This window comes from Pipra filicauda, unplaced genomic scaffold (genome assembly GCF_003945595.2).
Source record: "Pipra filicauda isolate LSUMZ 115617 unplaced genomic scaffold, ASM394559v2 scaffold18_size4552066_pilon, whole genome shotgun sequence".
NCBI lineage: Eukaryota > Metazoa > Chordata > Aves > Passeriformes > Pipridae > Pipra > Pipra filicauda.
Window position 1 is genome coordinate 307,665 of NW_024104298.1, and position 23,888 is coordinate 331,552.

Genomic DNA, 23,888 nt, shown 5'->3' on the forward strand with positions numbered 1-23,888 from the left:
TTGGGTAGCTGTGTGACACAGACGTTTTAACATGTCTGAAAAGGCAAGAGCCAGCTCAGAAGTTGTGTATGAGCAGTCATGGTTGATATACCCTTGGCATAGTACAATAAGTTATACCCAGATGACTTCCAGTCATGAAATTCCTTAAAATGGCACTGAAGTGTTTTCCTCTTCCATGTTAAAATGAAAAGAAAACAAAAAAAAACTATTATAAATTTATACATTTGATAGTTATATTGCTCCAAAGAGAGAAAACCTAATTGGTAATAGCTTGGGGTTTTTTTCTTTTTTTCTTTTTTTTTAATAGGTGATGTCATATTACATAATTTACCTTCATAAATTTAACTTTTTGGCTACTAAGAATTCTTTAACATAGAACATTTAACATCAAAGGACTGTAGTCAGAAAAATTAAAATCTGAAATTAGTATGATTTTAGAATTGTTAAAATACTTTTATTGAAAAAGCACACCATAATGTGTAATTAATTCCTGTTTTCAACTCTTGTTTCAGTCAAACACAAATTATTGAATAAACTATAAATGTACATTAGTACAACATAGATTACATAAGAGTATATTAGTTAAACATAATGCCCTGTGAAAAGCCAGAAGTCAAATAAACCCAAAAGACAGCAGTAAAGAAGCATGTATTCTTCAGTCTCAGAAGTCTGTTCACAAATATGCCTCTTATTTATTATGACAAATATTTATTGCAAACGCTTAGCAAACTTTTCATTTTTAAGTCTTAGCAGCTAAGATACTTAAAGTCCTCCAAGTGTTATGCTCTCTAGATGTAATATGCTGTGGTGAAATATATTTCATCTTCTTTATTATGAAATTCCAACTCATATTTTATTATTGTCAACATAACATATTAAAAATAAGCTTACTGAAGACGAAGGTATCCCAGTTTTCACTAGTGTTGTGTCACAAAAGCAAATAACTGCCCTTATGAGTTCCTGCACATGCAAGGAGCACAAGCCTTTCCTTTCAGAGGAAAATACCATCGAAACAATTGAATTGTAGAAATTACCTTGGAATTTAGAAGCTATGGTAAAATCAATTGCATTATTTCACTAAAAGTTTGATATTGGCCAGTTTGGAATTCAGTAGCTTCAAAAAAGACCTAAAAAAAGGTGAGTGCAACATATCTTCATTTTTAATATAGAACTTAATTAATATTCAAATAATTTGCCACTTTTAGCTACCAGGAAACTAATTTGACAACATTTCCTGGAATATATATAAATTTCTAACTGAACTTTTAAATTTGAGATAAATTTCATTTTATTATGTGAACCTACATGAGACTTCAGTGAGAAGACAGTTCACTTCCAGATAGAGTTGACTCTTAAATTCTCTGCCATACTCAGGCAGGCTCAGCATATGCAGTTTCCATATAAAAACATGTTAAAAACTAAGGCTAAGAATGTCTATTTCCTAAGTGAAGATAAACCAGAATTACAAAAAACATACTCATGCACCATACTGAGTGATTCCTGACTGCCATTCATTAGAAAAAAATTTATTCTGCTTTTACTGAACAAAAATATTTTTTTCAAAAATGCAGCTAGTATTCTAAAAATACAAAATTAACCAAAAGCATTGTATCAACCCTAATACAGTCTTACTACAGTGTTTCACAGAAACACAGCTAGGCAAATGCAAAGGCACTAAATCTGACAAGTGTGTCTTTTTTTCTGAATAATCCTTTTACTTTAAAAGGAACTTTTAAATCAAGTTCATCGGAATTTGGATAACTTTCCATCCTAAGCTCTGCCATAGAGTAGGCATTTTATCTTATTTTCCTCAGGTAAGGCAAAATGGCAACACTAAGCAACACCACACGCACAGAAAAGGCAACATTATTCTGGGATAAAAAGTATGTCTTCCCTGGAGAAGATATTAATAAGGATTTCTGCTGAACAATCAGGTCATTTTAGGAAAACTATGTTTATTTCTCTATACATCCATAAAATAGAAAATGACTTATATGAAATAGAATCCTGGGCATGATGATGAAGTGAGCAGATTTTCATTAGGTTTCAGAAAACCTATTGTAGAGTTGTGTGAGCAATTTATGTTTTCAATAAAAAAAGAAATTATGAAGTAAAATTCCATTAATCTTCAAGTAGAGGAGCTTTATGTTCATGTAATTCCATGCTAAATAAAACCAACCCTTCATTAATTTCATGGATATTGTCTGCCATGTTTACAGATGCTGAACTTAATCAGGTTGTTTTTACCAACTTTTCAATATATTGGTGGGTAAATAGGGTGTAGATAACCAATAAATCCAGAGAATTTAATGAAAGCAATCCCCTAATTCTTCATAACATTCAACATTAATTAGTATATATATCACTTATACTATGAAAGAAGAAGCATTCTTCCTAAATAGCACAAGTTTACTTTACTATCTTACCAGAAATGCTAATCATATTTTTATACTTTATTCTAACCTAAAAAAACTTCTTGCACACATACTTTTGCTCTCTGATGACAACATATGAAATACCCTCTCTCTTTTGCCACGGTGGGAAACAGTACTTCCCCAGTACCTATAATTTCATAATAATGTCAAAAGCAATTAGGACTCCACAGTACCCACAGAGAAAGAAAAGGAAATATTTTGACAGAGACAGTAGAGACCACAACAAATGAAGCACTTCAAGGAACCAGAAATATCTATCCTCTACTCAGTAAAAATCTTTTGTTAGTTTGACAAATCTACCTCATAAGTGAATGTATGGGAAAGCAGGAGTGTTCAGTGCCTGGGACAAATTAAAAGCCAGAATTCAGAATGGGCAAGTTATTTTGCAGCTGCTATAGAAGTAAAAGTCCTTAGCAAATTCCAGCAGTAGGCTACCAAGTGGACAACAGGATCCGAGATAGGTGAGAGTTTCATCCATGAAGAAACAATGAGGTAAACTGAGAGTTTTACTGACAAAAAAAGTTACTTACACAATCACAAATAGTCTTCAGAAACAACCTAGTTATAGCTTCAAAGTCAGACAATGACAGTAGCACACAATGCAAACTTGTCCAGTTATGACAGTGTAACAGTACTTGTAATATAATACTAATACTAATAACAACACCACTTGGGGGGGGAGGGGGCACCCAATGGTAAAATAAAAAAGTAAATTAGATTGGAAGGAGAAATATGCTTTATTTTCTCCCGTTGGGAATTACGATCCCTGTCATCCTACAAACAGCATTTGGACTCAACCTTACATTTTAATTGATATTTCTGAATTGCGTATTTTTCGGAAACTTGCAGTAAATAAATAAAAACACAAAAACTTTGCTCTGGATTTTGTGAATCTATTTATAAAGTAGCTTAACTGTTGGATTGCCCTACCAGGCTCTGAGAATGTATATTCAGTTCTTTTCTCTGCTTGAACAACTGAACATACACCTTGAAGGAAACTGCTCTCACCCTTAGATATCATTATTGATGTTGCAGTAATTGGAATGTGTCATAATATTTAGATCCATGTAATAGATTCAAGTAATTATTCAGATAGGAAAAAACCACACCATACTGTAAAAGACTTCTTAGGAAAAAATCATATATTTGATTTGAACTCTACTTCCTCTGAACTGTCCTATGTATTAGGCTGTAATGTTTGACTTTTTCCGGTTTTCTGGCTCAGGGAATACTTTCAGAGGTCACAGCAACTGAAGCAGCATGACAAAGGAGACTGACAGAGACCTTCCCTCTATCCTCTTCTCACATCATTATCTTCAGCCCCAGACATGCTTATACAACTGTGAGGATCTAGTAAATATTAGTGCTCTTTTTCATTACCATTATGTGCTCTCTGTGTGTTTATAATTCATTCCTTGATAAAGGGTAAAAGAATAATTGTTTGTAAGCATGATAAGGTAGGAAAGGCAAAATGATGACCTAGATAAAGGGCATGTCAAACACTCAAACCTAGTAACAAGGGCACAGGCTGTAAAGAAACTACTATTCTGTTGCTTATTTCCTATTTGCTTTCAAAAATGTTATGTTTTTATATGTCTCTGAATGTGTTCTGTCACACACTACTAGGAAGAGCTTATACCTGAACCTGTCATGTGAGCCCTATAATGAGCCCCTCTCATTATTTCTGCTAGGGATTTTGTTTTTCAGAATATTTTTTTGTTAAAAATGGGCTACTAATTGGCAAAATGCCATACATACACATTTGAGGTCTGCCAGACACGACAGAATGATGTGTTTCTCAGTAATGCAGTTTATAGCATATCCAGACTTTCAGAACAAGCACAGTGCACATCACAGACACCTTAATTAGGTAGTAAAATTTAATCTGTTTATACGCAAATGCAATCCTACACGCCATGATACCCAAAAATATACAGATGTACAGGTTTACAGGAGGAGTGACTAATTTGTGGTTAGTGCAGATGCAACATTACTTGCCTTCTCAGCACAGCAATATTAAAACACCTGCTGCATGAAGGGTGATGCAGCCTAAAATTCACCAGAAGCCTTACACTGTGAGCAGTTACAAATTGCTTTTGTTGTTAATTTTAAATGGGCTACCACACTTTGTTTGCACAAACTTTTAATTGCACACATACCATGCTCCACAAAATTCCACAGGTCCTTGAAGCATCGCTACATCTGAATGGTTTCAAAACAACATGTTAGTTTATTAGGGGAATCAAGCTGTTCTGAGTCTCAAAAGGGCACAAGAAAAATGCATGACATCTAGCAGACTGTAGTACTGCAGAAGGGCACCTACTGAGAAAGCCAGCAATAATTGAACCATCTTTTTGACAAAGGAAAAAAGCATAAAACAGTCTAATCCTTAATGTTCTACATATGCTAAACCATCCCCAAAAGCTTGGATGCACTAACATAAGTATAGCTGCAAATGCCAAAATGCCATTAAAAAAAAAAAAAAAAGAAAAAAGAAAAGAAAAAAGCAAGCTGTGGTTGGTATTTTAAATTTGCAAATATGCATGCAGTTTACATGGGGATTATTTTCTTTGGGTAGTTCTTCTGAAACTTCATTTTTCCCCTGAAGAGGGAGACTCAAAACAAACTAATCTGAAGGTGGAGAAGACCATGCTTGAATATACAGTGTGTAGATTTGACTGAAAAATAGCTTTACTACACAATCAACATTTATGGGGTAGATAACTCAAAATTATTTTTAAGAACAGCCCTGCTAAAAAGATAGTAATTCCAGAAGTAAATATTTATGCGATTTATATCAGTTATATCTTGACTATATTAAAGGTATCATAAAGGTATCATAAAGGAATCATAATACTTCATTAACACTGAATAAATCCTATCATTTATCATTGTATACTCAGTTCTTGTGATCTTTGAAAAATATTATAATGAATAATAGTTTTAAAGCCTTATTTTAAATTTTGGGTACGCTGAATACTCTTTTCCTCTTAATCACCTTTAACAGCTGCTAGAACAAAGACATTATATCATTATCTTTCTTATGTGAGTACCCCAGTGTGCTACCACAGATGTTCAGCTCTCAGGGATTGATTTAAAGCCTGGAAGTCCAGGAGGACACAGGCAAGTATCATTACCTTTCAAAGGCATCAGTTCCTCAAAGAACCCACTCAAAAGTATATTTTAAACGCAGTGGGAAAGACTCTAAACTGTCAGAGCTGTATCATAAGAACTACAGCGACAACTTAGGCTAGAAAATGTCGCCTGTCATTGAAGGCCTGGTTGAAGGATAAATTAGTTTTAAAAAAATAATTAAAATAGGCTTTTCCAAAAGGAATGTCTGGCCTAAACACTTTGACTGCACATTTTCATCATGGCCTATTCAAAAGTAATGTATCTTTTTGATGTTATGCCTTTCAAGTACACAGAAATTGAAAAATTTGGCAATGGTATAAAAATCTAAATGCGTTCCATAAGACAAACACAATGGAAACTATAATCTTTTGATAAAGGGAATGCCTAGGGCAGCCACAATAAAACAACAGCACATGCAAAATTCCCACGCTGTACAAACAAACATCCTGCATCTGTAGTGCTCTGTGAGACATCACCGCTGGCAGGAACATTAAAAAGCTGTTGCTTAAATGCCAGCTCTGTGCTGAGACTTGCTGCTGGAAAGACAGAGAGGGTGAGGGATGCTGGGAGAGGGAGATTTTCAGTCTCAGTGCAAGCCTTAGCCATTGCAGCAACCACACCAACTCAACTCTTCCTTACAGGGGATCAGATTCCTGAGGATGCCTGGGCTGGTCTAGCAGAAGCTGAGCCAAACATAGAATCATAGAATCATAGAATCGATTGGGTTGGAAAAGACCTCCGAGATCATCGAGTCCAACCCTTGGTCCAAATCCAGTCCATTTACTAGATCATGGCACTCAGTGCCACGTCATCTGGCGGTAAAAGATCCGGGATGGTGAATCCACCACCTCTCTGGGCAGCCCATTCCAATGCCTAATTACTCTCTCTGTAAAGAATTTTCTCCTGATATCCAACTTAAATTTCCCCTGGCGGAGCATAAGCCCGTGCCCCCTTGTCCTGTTGCTGAGTGCCCGAGAGAAGAGACCAACCCCCACCTGGCTAGAACTTCCCTTCAGGTAGTTATAGACGGTGATGAGGTCACCTCTGAGCCTCCTCTTCTCCAGGATAAACAACCCCAGCTCCCTCAGCCTCTCCCCATAGGACTTATGCTCCAGTCCCTTCACCAGCCTTGTTGCTCTTCTCTGGACCCGCTCCAGCACCTCAGATCCTGTCTGACTGAGGGGCCCAGAACGAACAATACTCAAGGATGTGCCTCCCACCGCAGAGTACAGGGGAAGGGATCACTGCCCTGCGCCTGCTGGCCACCTATTTTTTGATACATAAACAAATCCAATTGGCCTTCGTGGCCATCCTGGGCAACACTGTTGGCTCATGTTGAGCTTCCTGTCAATTAGTCCCCCCAGGTCCCGTCCTGCCTGTCTGCTTTCCAGCCACTCTGTGCCCAGCCTGTAGCGCTGCAGGGGGTTGTTGTGGCCAAAGTGCAGGACCCGGCACTTGGCTTTATTGAACTTCATCCCATTAGAATCAGCCCATCTCTCAAGTCTATCCAGATCCTCCCTATTGCCCACAGGCTACACAGCAAAGGGCACAACACAGGGACAATTGTCCAAGGGCAGTTCACTGCAAGAAGTTATCATGAACTCCGTAGCAGAGTAGAAAAATTTCCTCTAATTTGAGAGAAAATTTCAATAAGTGTTGGAGGCTTCACAGTATTTAGTGAGACTGTGAAAAAAACACCTATTAATGGTTAATATTTATTTATGATTTTAGCACTTTATTATATAGGAATATCTAAAGAAAAATCTTACATAAAAAATAAGCTGCATCTTACTTTCAGTCTTAGCAAACAGTCTTATTTTACTTTTGGATCCCATGAGAAAAAAACCCTAGGACTTCTTCTCTTCAAAGACAGAAATACCTTTTGGAAAGAACTAAAACACCATGTCAGTTTAGAAAGGAGTAAGCCCCTGTCACTACATCTGCTCTGCAGACATTTTTCTGTTTGAGTTTTGGTTTGTTTTCTTTTTTTCCCCTCTTGTACAAGGCAGCATAAAAAGGATTCATCATGAGGAATCACTGTGATTTTCACTGCAAGGACTAAATGTGATTTTCCTTAAATACATCTAAAGGAGAAAAAAAATCATGAACAAACTTCAGAATTATTAGTTTTTTGGAAGATCATAATGAGTAACTTTGATAGAAATTATAAAAAGAACATATGAAAGCTATTCTAGAAATCATTATATTCTGCTACAGTCATACCTACAATTTGAAGCAGAAAAAAAAGGTAAAAAGGTAAATAAACACATATATAACTACATAATGCATATGTATGTGTACCTAAAGATTATATTGAATGTTAAGGTGTGTATAGCAAGGTAATAATTTCTAGTATGTTTAAAAAGAATTATTTCCATTGACTGATAGCTGGACAAAAACGTTTGGTGTTCTTGTGTTAATCACTAGAGACTTTTTCCTAACCTTATTCAGTTATGGACAACCTCATACTTGTTTTGGCCTATGATGATTCAAGTTTGCATATTCATTTTTTGTACATCCCACGTCCACTATTTTCTGTTACAGTCACAGTAGCCCTTGGGATTCTCATCCCTGGGATGCACTTCTTCAGTGTGTGATGCCTCTGGTCAAAAGCAAGGGGTTTGCATTCTACTAGTGGTGTGCACCTTGCAATTAATAATTCCTAGATCTTGGATATATCCATCAATCATTGTACTATGAAAAGTTATATAATAATTGTTATGTAAAAGTATTGTGAAAAATAGAGGTGTAAATAAAAACTGTGTAGGATAAAGACTCTGTTAGTTCTTCTTTGAAGTAAGTTCAGAAGAAGACTATCACATATGTTAGATCAGATCTTGTTATATTCCATCTCTATTTAGCTATTTTCAACAGGTACCTCTCCCAGTTGCAGACATTATAAATGTCTAGTACAAATGAATCGTTGTGATGACAGATAATGTTTTTACAATGACTAGAAGCACTTGGTTGATTTAAAGGTGAGATCAAAGATTGCTCTTCCTAGGATGTGAAAGGGTATATTTTCTGTACTGAAGAAGTAATTCTATTATTATGTGACACTGTATTAGGGAAGAGTCATTTTACATTTAAGTCCACTTAGGAAAGCAATCCTAAACATTGCTAGCAGTCATGTAACTTGAGTTAGTACAGTATACTAGAAACATGTTACAGGTTACAATAAGGCAAAGATATAACTCTACAGTAGCACAAAATACCAAAAGATGGCAACTGAAAGATAAGATGCAGTAATTTGACCCAACCATATATGAATAAGATGTGCAGATTGCTCCAGTTACCAGTGAAATTCTCTGTGCAGGAGTGATTATATCCATGTAAATTAGTGCACAGCAAAAAAGGAACTGATTTGGAGCTGATGACCTGGCCCCTCTCAACAAGTTTCATTACATAAACTAATGTTTCATTACATAAATTTATTGTATTTTAATGTATTGAACATGTTCAAAAAACATTTTGAATGTATAAATAGACCAGTCAGTCTCACGTTATTATTGGGGAGCCAAACTGAGCAAAAGGCTTATCAGTAACAGTAAAAGTGGAATTCACATTGCATTTTCTACCTAGGAACAATGCCCTCAATTCATACTGGTGACAGGGACAGTACTGAGACATTCACTCACTTAAGCAATTTTCTTACTTAACCTTCTATTTTCAGCCTTCTCCAGTTTTGGACTGATGACTCTTAAATTTGCAAAACCTCCTAAGAAAAAATATTTAATTTAGACAACAGAAGGATAACTAAATTCAAGTTTTCAGTAGAGATTCAAAGATTATCTCCAGTATTTCCATGTACTTGGCATCACTCCTTATATTTGTTTTATGATTAATTTCTCTTAATACGTTGAAATCTATAATTCCCATCTCTACTGTATTGTCTTTATATACCACCTTAATTCAATATCTGTTAAAATCCTTCTTCTGTAAACTTACAATGATGTGCTGTATGAGTTTTAATGCCAACCAATTTCCATGTTGCTGTATATGAAAATTCATTGCAGGAGGCCAATGCAGGAAAATATTCTTGGACCTTGAAAACAGTGAATGCTAAATACTGATTATTTCATTTCTTTCTAACTGACTTCTTATGGACTTCTTCCTATTTCTAGCTCTTCTTACATCAGAATTTTAAAAAGCAGTACTGTTCAACACTTCTAATATTTCCATTAATATACGAAACCGAAGAACTGAATCTGTACTGTCCTAACAAAACTCTTTATTTTTAAATATAGTTTACTTTTTTTTTCCTTTGGCTTTCAGAATCCTCTATTTAATATTTCTAGACTTCTCAATCCCTGTTCCTTTATTTGTCAAGCATTGACTTGCCTTTTCCTTTTTAAATTATAATTTATAATTATCTGCTGCAACAGTCTTATCTGTATCATAAGCACGAAGGGAAAACCTTAAACCTTTGGTCATCTTATTTTCTTTTTTGTTTTCTGTCATCTTATTAAAACAACATTTAGCCATGTGCTGCTACATTAGTCTCTTTTATTTCTATTCTAAACTCACATTGTATTATCAACTATTTGCACAAAAATAACATTTTGAAAGATCTGGTTTTATACAAGAGCTACATAATCACAGAAGTAACTTTATTATCTTTTGTTAGTTTTAACTACAGATGTTAAAAAGAAGCAAACTGCAGACCACAAAGAAACTACACCCGTAGTTGGAACTGTATAAAAAAAGGAATGTTTCAAAATTCACATGAAATATTTAGCAAAGAGGAATGTGGTAACAAATCTGGTAGATCAGAGAGACAATGTATATTCATTCATAGGGCTCTGGCTTGTGAGGAAGAAAAGGGTGTGTTTTTTTAATGCTCCCCAACATTAAGCTACTGGTATGGTCAGGGAGAGTCACTTCACTTCCCTGGGCTTCTGTCTTCTTCCTGCCTTTGCCCTGTCTATACAGATTGTAAATTCTTGGCATGGCTTCATATCAGAGATGGGATAAAAATCTCTGAGTATCTAGATATTATTATCTACAAATGTTAATAGACTATAAAAGAACAGATTTTCTGATATTCACACTGAATTAAGTCAAATTATTTATTTATTGATAAAATTAGCTTCTAATTTCTTTTAGAGCTAGATAAATTCTAGTTTTAATCTACCTAGAAAATACAGTTATGAAGAAGACAAAGAGATCTCCAATTGCAAGCTTTTATCCATTTCCTAAAATCTAAATATTGGCGAAAACAACTCCTTTTTCAGTTTAAAACTTTCCTTGATAGCTTTGTTTGCAAGAAATATGCTCTAGTCATTTAACACAATATGTGATAATTTAAATACATACCAAACTAGATATTAAGAGCACGAAAAGCATAGTTCTATAGGCAAAGTTTTACTTGCAAATATAAGTAAGAAAGTGGAAAGAAAATAAGAAAGCAAACAAAAAACCTACCTTTGTCAATGTGGTGTGCACACTTGCAATCACAAAAGTATTTTTCTGGAACATTTAAAATCTCAGAAGTAATGCAGAAACTGTTTAGAATAAACTAGTTGGTGACAATATGAAACCAACCAGGTATATTTTCTCTTCTTGATTTTACTGGAACTGGCCAAAGGATCATCTATGACTGACAGTTAAAAGGAAATTTTTTCCACAGTGGAATAAAGTGGAGCAATATGAATTTCAGAAATCCTCTGCTTTGACATCAGCACTATTTATATTATTGGATAGTTATAAAGAAAGCATTAAAAAAATTCTTCTCCTCTCCAACAACAAGCAACACTCAGTGACATTGTCAAAAAAAAAATAAAAAGAGGAGAAGAAAAACCAAGTTTAGCTTAACATTTCATAAAAATGCTCCAAAAAACATAAGAGAAGAATTTCATATATTTCTGGAATAAATATTTGACTTAACACTGTTTGTAGGCATGTGGCCTGGCATACTAAATTAAATTTTAATTTAAAACATATTATGATAAAATTTTATAAAAATTGACAATGAATTTATCCATAATAATAAACATACCAATGTTTGCTGCATCAAGAATTTGTGGTGTCTCTGTTGGCAATTTCTGAAGTGTCTGTTCACCATCTGTCTTCTTTGGTGAGCTGTTGCATTGAGACTGCTCTTGGTCTTCATCTTGAGCAACAAATGAAATTACTCCTAAAACAAATAGATACCAGGTGTTATATTATCCAGGCATTAGCTTTACAAAAAGAGACTGCCAGACATGTATTTCCTCAGTTCAGAACAAATAAAAAAATGAAGTAAAACTTCTACTCCAGGTGTCAGCCATCCAATTATAATTTATGGTATTTAAAAATACATCTTGAGTGAGTACAAGGAAATTCATCATTTTTTCTCCCAAAAGTGCTTTTCTACTTACCTGAACAGATCCGTAATGAGTACATGGAAAAAATCAGTAATGAGAAATACAAGCACACCCACTTCATAAATATTATAAAATATAGTGGTCAATAACATTAGTTTTTTTCCAGTTCAATTTTCTATGCATAGTCTTGATTCTTTCTGGTGGTTTTTTTTTTTTTTTGTTTGTTTTGTTTGGGTTTTTTGTTGGTTTTTTTTTAATCAGAGTGTCTCATTCTAATGCTATAAGACAATGAATGGAATAGCTAGAATATTCCTGTGGATCTGGTTTTGTATTGTATGTTCAGTTGTAATCAAGTATTTCAGGAAGATAAAATACAGAGAGACTGTAAAACCAGGATTTTCAAGTTGCCACTTGTTTAAAGTGTCTTATTACGGGCTTGAGAATGGAACTTTTAAAATTTGAAATGGAGAATTAATATGAGTCACAGAACAACTGGATTTGAAAACACCTACATCTCATGGTGGTTTTTGTTTCTCCAGCTTTGAGTGGGATGGATGTGTGCCAACAGATCACATGGCAGAGAGGATGTTCTGTGATCCCTGAGAAGCTGAATTTAGCACCTTTTTAGCTAATGGAACAGCTGAAGCTGAACAGCAAGGCTCAGGTGGGACCTGGGAAAGGGAGCAGCAGGACATGGCACCACACAGGTCACAACACTTGGCTCAGGAAGCTGCTGTGACTTTGGCAGCCAGGACCTGATCAAGCCTTCTGAACATACACCTGTGCACACCAGTCTCATTTACAGTTCTTGAGGATTAACTTTTTTCTCCCCAGACTTCCGAAAAAAAGCTGCATGGAACTAGATGATCTTTAAGGTCCCTTCCAATCCAAACCATTCCATGACTCTTTTCTCTTTAGGAGGGTTCAACCTTAATCAAATGGCCTCATGATTACTTTCAATAGTAACACTGTGCCAGAATGATGTTGCTCTTAGAAAAAAAAGGCAAATAGAACATAACTGAAGTCAAATGTTACCAGGAAGGTTTGAAAAACACAAAATTTGTTCATGATACTCTCACTGGTAACTACATCAGGTGGCAATTTCAAAAAGACAAACACTGACAAATTATTTCTGCTAAGAAGGATTGAATTACATAATTACAGGGGAGAATCTCTTTTACTTTGAGAGACAGCAATTGGGTAGCACAGACATATACACCAAAGTTGAGAACAAAACCAAAAAAAAGGAAATAGGTTTGTATTTAAATCCAGAGGAACAATATAATTTTAAATTTAAAAACATTAGAATTCCAAATCTTCTTATGTTAAGAAAATTCTATAAAAATAGAAATAAATGAAACTAAGAATAAAATAAAAAATAATTAAAACCAAAACAAAGCATTTTAAATTAAAAAGTTACACAAATTGCTAAAATTACTCCTAGTTTATAAGCCAGAAATTGGGTCCAAATAGGTAGAAGAATGATTGCAATTTGAGGAAACTATTGAATTATTATTTTTTTAATCTTGAAAGATAAGGTAGATGTGTAAGAAGAATTAAAAAAAAATTATGGAAAGCTCAGGGGAATGATATATGAAGAAAATATTCAAGGTATATAAATATTGATGTAAGAGGACATATTTAATGGTACTAATAGCTAATGGATCTTAGGATAAATATTGACTAGTTAATCTGACTTTATGTCTCAATATATAATCCTAGTATTATTGTGGTCGATTGAAGCACAATATTAGAAGAGAGAAGCAAAGTGCAAGAGAGAATTCATTAATTTTAAATATCATCCTTACTATCAATATGCTTGAAAGATATGAACAATTATAAGAAGCTGAGTAAAAAAAAATGCAAAATTATAGCTTTAAAGTTGATAAGAAAAGACTTGACTAAATGCTGAAAATCAATACATTCATAAAGACTTCTTACACTAAATAATACTTTGTTAGAGTTCATTTTAAAATTTTTGACATTTTTCCTTATAGTTCTTCCTTGCTGTGAGAATGGGGGATTTTCTTTACCAATTGTCTGTATTTCAGAATCATGAACTGTGCATGTGTGTGGGGGGGGGAGAAAGAGGGGCAGAACATGAGTGATCAGAGTTTTAAGTAAGGAAATGGTAAAACAAACAGTGCTTTTTTTTCCCTGCCCTGCTCTTAAAAGCATCAAAGTAATGGGCTGAGCCACTCTGAATAATTACTTTTTATTTCCAGCAAATACTGGAATGCTTGTAAAGTTCCAAAAGCATAAATCGCTAATGCTCAAGAATATTCCAAGAGCGCGTAGAAGAACTATGGTAACTAAAAACTACTTGAACTGCTAAACTGCTGTCCTGATAATCCAGCAGTGGCATGATCAAAAAATCAGTGAAGAATTGCAGTATAATCACTGACAGTCAATTTTCCTTCTTTATGGAAAACAGATCTCAAACAAACAGAATTAATAGCAATGAGGTTATATTCTTGATCGATGAAGGTGACTGAATCGATGTAGTGAATTCAGATCTCTGCAAGGCTCTCAATTAAATCTGCCAAAGTATTTCAATAAAGAATAATGAGTTTTACTACAGATGGCATACAGTTTATAACTCAGTTTATCTGCTTAATCTTAAAATATTCATAAATCGTCTTTCATAATTTTTCATGGGCACCAAAGTATCTACCACTGGCTCAAAGCTATTTGAATTTTTTATTAGGGAAAAAAAAAAATCATTGTTGGCAAGAACTGCAAATAACAAAAGAAAAGAGTGTATTAATTTCCAGTCAAATACAAAATGAAGAATCCTTATCAGTGAGGACAGTACATAGTATTGCTTGAGTCTATAAATTAATGAAGAATATTTTCCTAGGAAGTATTCCTAAGCAGAATACTCTCCCGGTTTGAGAGTTAATAGTGCAACCCAGTGAGCACTAGTGGAGATCAAGATAGCAGATGATACATAAATATTTTTATTTATTCAAATTATGGGCTACAAAAATATTCCTGTCAAAAGTTGTTTTGCAGGATGGGATAAAAGAGTTTTATACAATGAAGATAAAAAGTACTTAGTGCTCTATAAAGTAACAAATAATACACTGGAAATGTGCAGAAAATGCATCAAAAATGAAAGATTTAAAATAACAAATAAAAAAAGCAAATTTACATTTTTTTCATAAATTTCTGTTGAGCTTGGCTTCTGTGTTATGAAAAGGCTTTGACACAGGAAGTTCTGGTCTTTCCACTGTGAATCCCCCCTGTCATCCTACAGAACCACCGTCACTTACACTGACTTCATCAAAGGCAGTGCTATCTCATGTTTCCTTATTGACGCTACAAAACAACCAATAAATGATCATTTGTTCACGCACAGCTGTCCCCAGACATTTGGGGTTTCTTCTTGTATTGAGTTGCTGAGTTCTGACTCCTTATGTCACACATTACACAACAATGTAACTTGCCAAAATGTCGTGGCTGACAATTTTCGAAGGGTACACTCCGAGTCAAACAAAACTTCTTGTACATCCCAGAGATACAATTCCCACTGATTCAAGTGGCCACAGAATTATGCCATCATCAACTATTTTAGAAAACAACATTTCTCAGCTCTCCTTTAGCATATATATAAGACACTAAACTTGCACATAAAGGATACTATTTTTGCCAAAGCAATAATACAAGTATTCCCAGAATTATACTGAAAATAAATAACTAAAATTTACATAGATCAAGGAGTTTTTCTTTTTGCTGATGCATCATTCCATTAAAAGCTTTCTTGGTCAAAACATCATTGCACATTTCCTAGCTTTACTATCCAGTGTTTAAACACTTCATATAACTACAGTCCATGCATTAATATCAAAGCTTTGTTTTATATTGCTTGAGATAAGATGCATCCCTTTAAAAGGAGGCAGGCTGATTTATTTCCCAATAAAATTGTAATTGCAACACAACATGTTAGACTGACTCATTGGTTATATACTACAATACCCCATCCATGAATACAATTAAGAAAGCAAGAAATATTCAATGTTTTCCTTCCTGTATAATTTAAATGGAGTATTTGAAATATATGTGTTGTACATGATTATTTTCTGCTGCAGAGAGATAATAAAGGTCCACAATATCCCAATATTTTAACTGGAAACAAGAACAGAAGGCTATATCATCACACAAATCTGAAAAGATATAGAAATGTTTGGGCTTGTGGTTTAAATATACCAACATGAACTTAATAAAGTCTTGGGAGTAGGACGAGGTTTTTTATCTTTTCCTGTTCTGTTGGTTTTGGTGTTTGTTTTTTTTTCTAGCCAACAAAATCTATGCATAGTTGCTGCCATAAAAAAGTTTCACAGAAGATATAAGATAAACTAAAAAGAGGAGTGTAATCTATATATGCCATAGCTTTGGCCAATTTTTCTTTTTGCAGTTTTCTACTGACAAAAAATGATATTTACTGTGGGTTAGAACAAACTTTATAATCTCTATTTTGCATAGGAAAACCTCTACAATGAGACATATAAATTCTAAAGACTTTCTGTGAATCCTACTTAGTACTTGTTGGTATACTGGGAATAATGAATTGTTCCCTGCATCAATGAAAAAAATTCAGAATCAACTCTAAGACTCACATCTAGGAGAAAAGAGTAACTGGTAAATCCCGCTGTCAACTATGATTCATAAACTGTTTTTTTAGCACTTAATAAAGAGGTGAATTGTTTTATTTACAATTCTCACTGTCTCTTCTTAATATGCCAAAGAAACTACAATATGAAAGGGCTCAGGAGCATGTAGCTCCAACTGCACTAGGATAGGTGGAAAATGTATGCCAGGAATCATCCTGCCAGGTGGTGGCATATATGAACAGAGGGGCTCTCCCTCAGTGAAATCCAGTGATTCAGCAGAACCATTCAGGGTAATCAATCAACCAGAAGAGCCTTCTGACTTTGTCATTATTACCTCAATTTAGACTCAATTTGTCAGGGTGTCACAGGTGAAGAGGAAGTGCTCAAAGTAAAGGTCCAGGCAGGTGCTGAAAATACAGCAAAAGCTACAAGAAACTAGAGATGCTCTTCCTCCCTCATGTGTTTTTTATTATTCCATTGAAATTAGAGGGATCAGTAGATCAATTTGCAGAATTCCAGCAAACAAAGAAATGGACAATATTTTATTCTTTTTTAACATTGGTGTTTAAAAGAAAATATTGTTAAACAAACAAGTTCAATTCACTCATTTACAGGCCAGACTGTATTGGCATGATCTTCACCATCTCACTGAAATTGTCCTACAGCTGCATCTCACAGGCCATGGCCTGGAACATTCTGCCCTTTTTCCTCAATCTAAGCTTCAAAAGCTCCAACTAGCATGGAAAATCACTGCCTACTAAATATAGGTATAGTTAAAAAACTAATGAAAGGTGATACATAAAATTAAAAATAGTCTTTCCAAAAGCTAGATTTTTTTATGGATAAAAGGGCGCTGACTATAACAAGTGTGTAGTTTTTCTGCATAAGACATACTCAAGCATTATGAGCTATTCTGGAAAAATTCTGATCTATTCTGTGGAAAGTAGAAACAAAAACTTGATAAAAGATAAATCAACCTGCAGAAGATGCTTTATCAAGCCTAAAGGAAATTGCTCTATTACTTAGAAAAAAGATTGTTAAAAAATTTTACCTAGTGACAGAATCTTGTGTGAGGTGTTTATTAACTACAATTTCTGTGTTAAAGCTGTCATGCAGCTACAAACCAGCTGAAGCATATAATATTAGCCATTTATTGGAATTCTTCCAAATGGATTTTTGAAAAGAACTGGGCCCACTTTTAGCTTAGCAACCATAAAACAGCAAGACAGAGAGCAAAAGAAGCATAATTTTGCAGCTATATAATTTTACAGCTAAAAGGACTTTGAAAAATGCAGACCATTTGCTCAATACAACAACTTACACAGAAAAAGTTCTTTTATTAGAATTGATTTTAATATGACAAAAATAGTACTAGAACACTAAGTCTACAAAGTTTTATACTTATAAGTTAGGAAGTTCTAAACTTGAAATTATCCATTGGCACTATGAGAGTCTTCAACTAGACATCTAAATAGTTGTTCTTTTTTCCTTGCAGGATAGAGTCTACTCACTCTGTGGATAGCTTTTGAGAATTGCTCTTTATTTTTAATCATTCAGAATGTTGGCCCCATGGATTATTTACTTCCTTCTAAACAAATTCACCAAGTTGAATAAAGAATACATTTCTTGGGGGTAAAAAAAAAAACAGTTATACTTTGCCTGTAGCATTTTGAACCTACAAAGGACTAAGATTGCTAAGTACTAACTAAATCCCACTTGGATCACTTACATCTAATCTGGGTTCCTCAAGCTTCAGGCTGGCTGTTGAAAAGTCCTGAAAGTGCCAAAAATGCATATATATATATATATATGTATATCTCAATCAGCTTTGACACTAAAGTTTCACAGGACCTGAAAATTCTGCTTTGGAGAACAAATATGACTTCCCTGACTTGTACAGTGTAAAGCAGACAGACTTCCATTCTCCTTTAAGTCACAAAGTAATTACTTCCTAACATGTTACCTTAGATAGGACAACTGGTAGTTAGGTTTATTTCACACCCAACATCAGACAGCAAAATCAGCTGCTGCCTTTCAAAGCTGTGACAGTGGTCTCTCTCTTGCCTCCACCCCTCTTCCCTCTACAGCAGCTGAATGATCAGAGAATGTGCCCAAATTTCTGTGACATAACCAAAACTGTCTCTGCTCCAGAGGAAGAATGAACATGACTTCCTGAGGTAGTGATTAAAGCAAGCACTGAGCCAGGGAGTGGACTGTAGATAGCCAGGCCCTGTCCTTTTCAAAGCCTAACTTTAGCCTTCTATGAAGTTATTTTAAAGTGTAAAAATAAATGAACTTTTCTGAGAAAAAGAGTATGTTCCCAGCATTTGAACCAGTAACTTTTTGTCAGGTTAGAGAGACTGACTGTTCTCTCTTTTTTCACTCAGTGAACGTATAATACTTTAAAACATAATGGAAACCATTGTAATAGAAGTCAGGGGAATGATGGAACATAGGAGATGTAGATCTGAACATGCCATCAATGTCCCTTTGAAGACATGGCTTTTATCACATGGTATTAATTTACTGTATGATAAATCCCTTGGAGCCTCTTCTACTAAAACTTTCAGTATACATAAAAGAACTGGGGATTTTCTAAGGCAGAAGGAGAGACTATTCCTAAATCTTTAATGCTTAAAAAAAAAAGTTAAAATTAAGTATATCCTCAATATTTCCTGCTGCACATTTTTGATGATCACAATTTCATTGAAAGCTGACTCCCATTCATATAAAGTGAATTTTTTCTCAGGGCTACAAATTAGGGCACTGAAGTCTCCCTATGGCACTAGGCCAAGCTTTGCTACGAGTATTAACTTCTTTGCACAAATCACCTGTGACTTGAAATGGCATTATTACTTACATTTTACACATCAGATACTAAGAACAAAATGGCTAAAAGAGCAAAGTAGTTTGGCATCCTGAGGGACAAGATTTAATAGCTTTTTAATGCTGAGAAAACAGCTGTCATTAATCTCAATTGTCTAAGAAGGTAGAAGAACCAAGTGCTTGGAGTTAGGAACTCACAATATCAAAACCATATATAGTAAGAATTTTGTATTAAGAGATTTATGCAATGAGAAAACCTTTTGTTTAAGAAGTAGCTCAAATCTAGCTTTCCTGAATGCTATTCATCTCCTTTAGGACGATCTCTTCTGTTTCCATAATTCCTTCCCAAACACTCTTGTACTGTGCTCTGCTGAGAGTTACTACAAGAGTTAACCCACAAGGAAGAGAAAGACTGATTGTACAGCCTCATTCTCAAGATTGTGTTTTTCATATTAGGAGGTAAAGGATGAGCACCATGGAATCGCAGAACTATTACTAAGCATTTAAAAATTTTTGAAATCTGAATTGTTAAAAGAATTATTTTCAGGACAAAACATTAACTATGATATACATAAGTAAATAAACCAAGCAAGAGTTTTGCTGTTGTATCATAAGAATACCATCATAAACATGGACAGACACAAATTAGGTACAATTAATTTTAGCTATCCCAAGCCTCCACACACACCTCAAAGAAGGAACTGAGTTCACTATATTTTGTTTATGTACTCTTGCCTTGTGATCAACAGATTGAACATTAATTAGGGAAAAAATCAAATTCTGGTCTCTGTCTTTAAATCTTTGGTTCTAGTAGTGCTAAAATAACTACAGGTATTCATCAGGTTTTGGAAAATAAAATTTAGACCCAAGAACTTGGTGATAATTCAAAATCATTACTTTCTATTGAGCCAATTTTCATGAGACCATTTAAATGCATAAGATTGTACATATGCTGGTAATTTTGAAGAACCCAACCACATATTTAGCAGTAAGATATCTTTTAAAACAAAAATATGAGCCAGCTTAAAAACTAGTATCACCAGTAACTATAGCCTTACTTCCAGAAGAAAGGTTATGCAGAACAAATGTAAGCATCAGATGTAAATAGATTTAATCTGCTAACTTATAGAGATATTTTATACATTTGAGTTCTAAATTGTACCTTGAAAGGTTCCTCGTCTCCATGGAGACACACTCAAAGTATAAGAAACTGTGTCATCTGCGTTGCAAGTAAGAACAGGTGCACCACTCACCATTGAAAGATCTGAATATACCTGGTGAAGAGAATTCACAAAGAGGAAAAGTCATCAAAAGCAAGTTATTGTTGCAAGAACACTATAGACACAATATCCATTCTACTTGCTTTGAAAAGTAAGTATTCCATCAGTAAGTGCTAGCCTTTATGGACATGAAAGAACATATAATGTAAGAGAAATGCTGGCATATACAGATCATATCAAGCACAAATTTTGAAGTCATTGTTCAATGCAATTAAAAGTATATTGCTCAGACCATGGAACTACTTACATTTACATAGATCTGCACAGTCAGGGCCTTAACATTTTACATACTGTTTTTTAGAAGTATGACAAAGATATTCAGCAATAGTGATCCATCTAACCAGAGAGAGCAAAGCAAAATCTGAAGTGTCATTTTAACATCATTTGCTAGACCTCAAGGGATATTAAACTGTGCTTTTTGATATATCACATTTCCTAAGGGACAAGCATATGTGACATACGTAGTAACTGTGAACAGTAACAAGACCAATACAATTTTCATCTGCTGAATTTTAGATTTTGTAAACTATAAAGCTCACTGCAATAACATATGCTGAGAGTATTTTTTAATTGTCTCTCATTTCTTTCTCCCTTTTTACGGAGAGACTCTGTGATCAGCTGCTCATGGAAGATCATTGAAGTCTGAGGCATCACCAAACACAGCTGGTGATTCCCTGCTGGAGTCACTGGTGGTACAAACAGCAGCAGGTTAACTGTGTGAATGGTTCTGCTCACACCCTCTCTTCTGTTACCTCTGCCCCTGGGTGAAGTAAACTCCTGCTGAGGGACAGCATTTCAAATTGACACTGCAATTTCTGCACTCTGCTACAGGTGACAATTTTCCACTGAAGCATGGAGGCCTTTTAATAAAATATCTTCAGGATATCATGTAGTACTGTAGCATGCTGCAATTTCTTATTACATTTTAAAAAATGGTCTCTGTGTTGTTTAGGTGAATTTTGAGCAGAATCACAAGTCAAATCAGAAAATCTTGAATTTTTTTTTCCAGTTCACTTAGTCATTTCATTAATGACAACAGCTAGCCTGTCAAGCATCCAACTGGAGACCTGCATTCTACAATTTCTTTTGCAATAAAACCAGCATTAGATGCACAGATCCTAGTCATCCTACCAATAGTAACTTTTTTTAAAGTAAATATGTTTTCTTAATATTTTCTGTAGAAAAAAACCAATTCTTTAAGCATCTTGTCTTCTGATACAGACAATAATTTCTTATAACGCATTTCTTCTCTGTGGCATTTATGTTAATATAATCCCTTGTTCAGGTGCTGGTACAGTCTGGAACTTCTATTCCAAGTAACAGGGAAAAAAACTGTAAGGTAAAAATCTTCCTCTTCCCCAATAAATCTGCATTTCAAACTGGATATTCAAAGTCCAATAACCTGAAAGCACAGGAAAAGAGACTGCTTGTCAAGAGAAAAAAAAAGGGGGGGAGCGGGAAAAGAAAAAAGAAAAAGAAGAAAAATAAAGAGGCTAAAAAAGAGACCAATGAAAAGTCTTGTTGAATTGGCAAATTGAAAAAAAAAACATTGAAAAAAAAATCTTTAACTATTGCTAACATAGAGAAAGCGTAAGAAAGGAGGGGCTGTTACACATTGAAGATGGGGAAATTTAATTTAATAAAAGATAAACAATAAGTTATTCATGATTCTACATTTATGGACTATTCCATTTCAGTTTACAAAGAATTTATATAAAAGTAAAGGCTAAGTACCTAAAAATACAGCTAGGATAACAGAAATGACAGCAATTTATTAAGGATAGAAATAAGACTAGTTAAAATGAGATTTTATTTAAGGAAAAAGTAACATGGAAACAGAACCAAAAGTAGGATAAATGTGATTAATTTAAATTGGCTCAGAAACACAAGAGTGGGGTAATACACTTTCCATCAAAGACTGGACACACCTGACTAGTTTCTACCAACAGATGTCAAAGTAAAAGGAACACTACTGGCATAGTTGACTGTAAACATTAAACACCTATGTATTGCCAACGAGTAAATATGGACTGGAAGTTTGATGATTTTCAGTCATTGAAGAGAAGTTTTGGAAACCTCTTCTGAGAACTGAACTAACAGAAGCTCATCTATTTTAAAATGAAGTTGTTAATCTTAAGGAAGTGACTGTATAACCAAATAGGAAAAGGTTGAGTGAAAGCAACGAAGCAATTTTAATACAGCCACTGTTTCAGTGTTTGATCCAGATGCCGATACTGAGACATGAAGGAATTCTCCCTTCCCTCCCCTGCATCAGATTGAACCTTTTGGGTTCACTAAATCTTGTACATCACTGATGCTGACTGCAGTCTGCTGTCACCTCTCCCACCGCAGTCATTAAACTCACTCGTATTTCTTACGCTGCTCACTGTTCCTACCGACACGAACACTCACCTTCTTATCATTAATGAATCACTCCCACTCATTTTGCAACCCTATTTGTCTCTACTATTGAGGTTACTCACACCTTAGCCAACCTCCAAACAGTGGTCACAACAATATTACTGCCTACCTCCAACATCTTGACAAGGTCTATGGTTGTAACTAGTTACCTTTTATGTGTTCCTGAATTTGAACTTTGTCTTCCTCTAATGGCCATGTGATTTATCAGCTCTGTTACTGGGACTAATTAAATGATCAACCTCAGATGACAAATGGATACTAAAAGTGCATGCCCACACTTGCACATGCACACAAGGCAATTTATACTAATACCACAATTCATATCAAGAATCCTATTGAACGAGAAGTGTTCACAGACATTTGAGATTCCAATATGACGTAATGTTGTGTGACATCTGCCTGCTTAACAGTAGATATATTACACATGTATTTATACAAAAACAATACATCCAAGAACACTCCGAAAGTGAAAAAGTTGGAGAATTTAAAAGTATACATAGGAAAAAGTCCAGGTGGATTTTTGTAACAATAACTTATTGCAAAGATTTTATAAATGTAGAGGAAAGCTTGGAGTGAAACAATGAAAACATTTATATACATTGAGCTTTAAGTCAACTTTCTGTTGAATATTAGAGAGACAGGTATTGCTTATTAGAATGTCTTTTTGTGAGGACTGTATGTAAAAAAAAGACACAATTTTAGTGTCAGATGTAGCATTATATAATTGTATATCCTATAACAATCTACCATGGTCCCAAAGGTATCTTAATATGCCTAACAAAACCTTCATCAGGTCATTATTGTTAGGCAAATACATTCTGAAGAAAGAAAATAGGGCATAAATTGGGGTGCTGTTATCAACAACAACAAAAA

General features: G+C 34.6%; 1 protein-coding gene across 1 annotated transcript in view; it reads right to left on the reverse strand.

Annotated features, from left to right (window-relative positions):
* The window catches only part of CFAP47 (cilia and flagella associated protein 47), a 277,322-nt gene that overhangs the window by 116,252 nt on the left and 137,182 nt on the right, over window positions 1-23,888 (reverse strand). The window contains exons 49-50 of the mRNA XM_039380204.1: window positions 20,477-20,588; window positions 11,569-11,706 (exon numbers count right to left, since the gene is read on the reverse strand). Coding sequence (XP_039236138.1) covers window positions 11,569-11,706; window positions 20,477-20,588 — 250 coding nt within the window. The remainder of the gene's footprint in view (window positions 1-11,568; window positions 11,707-20,476; window positions 20,589-23,888) is intronic.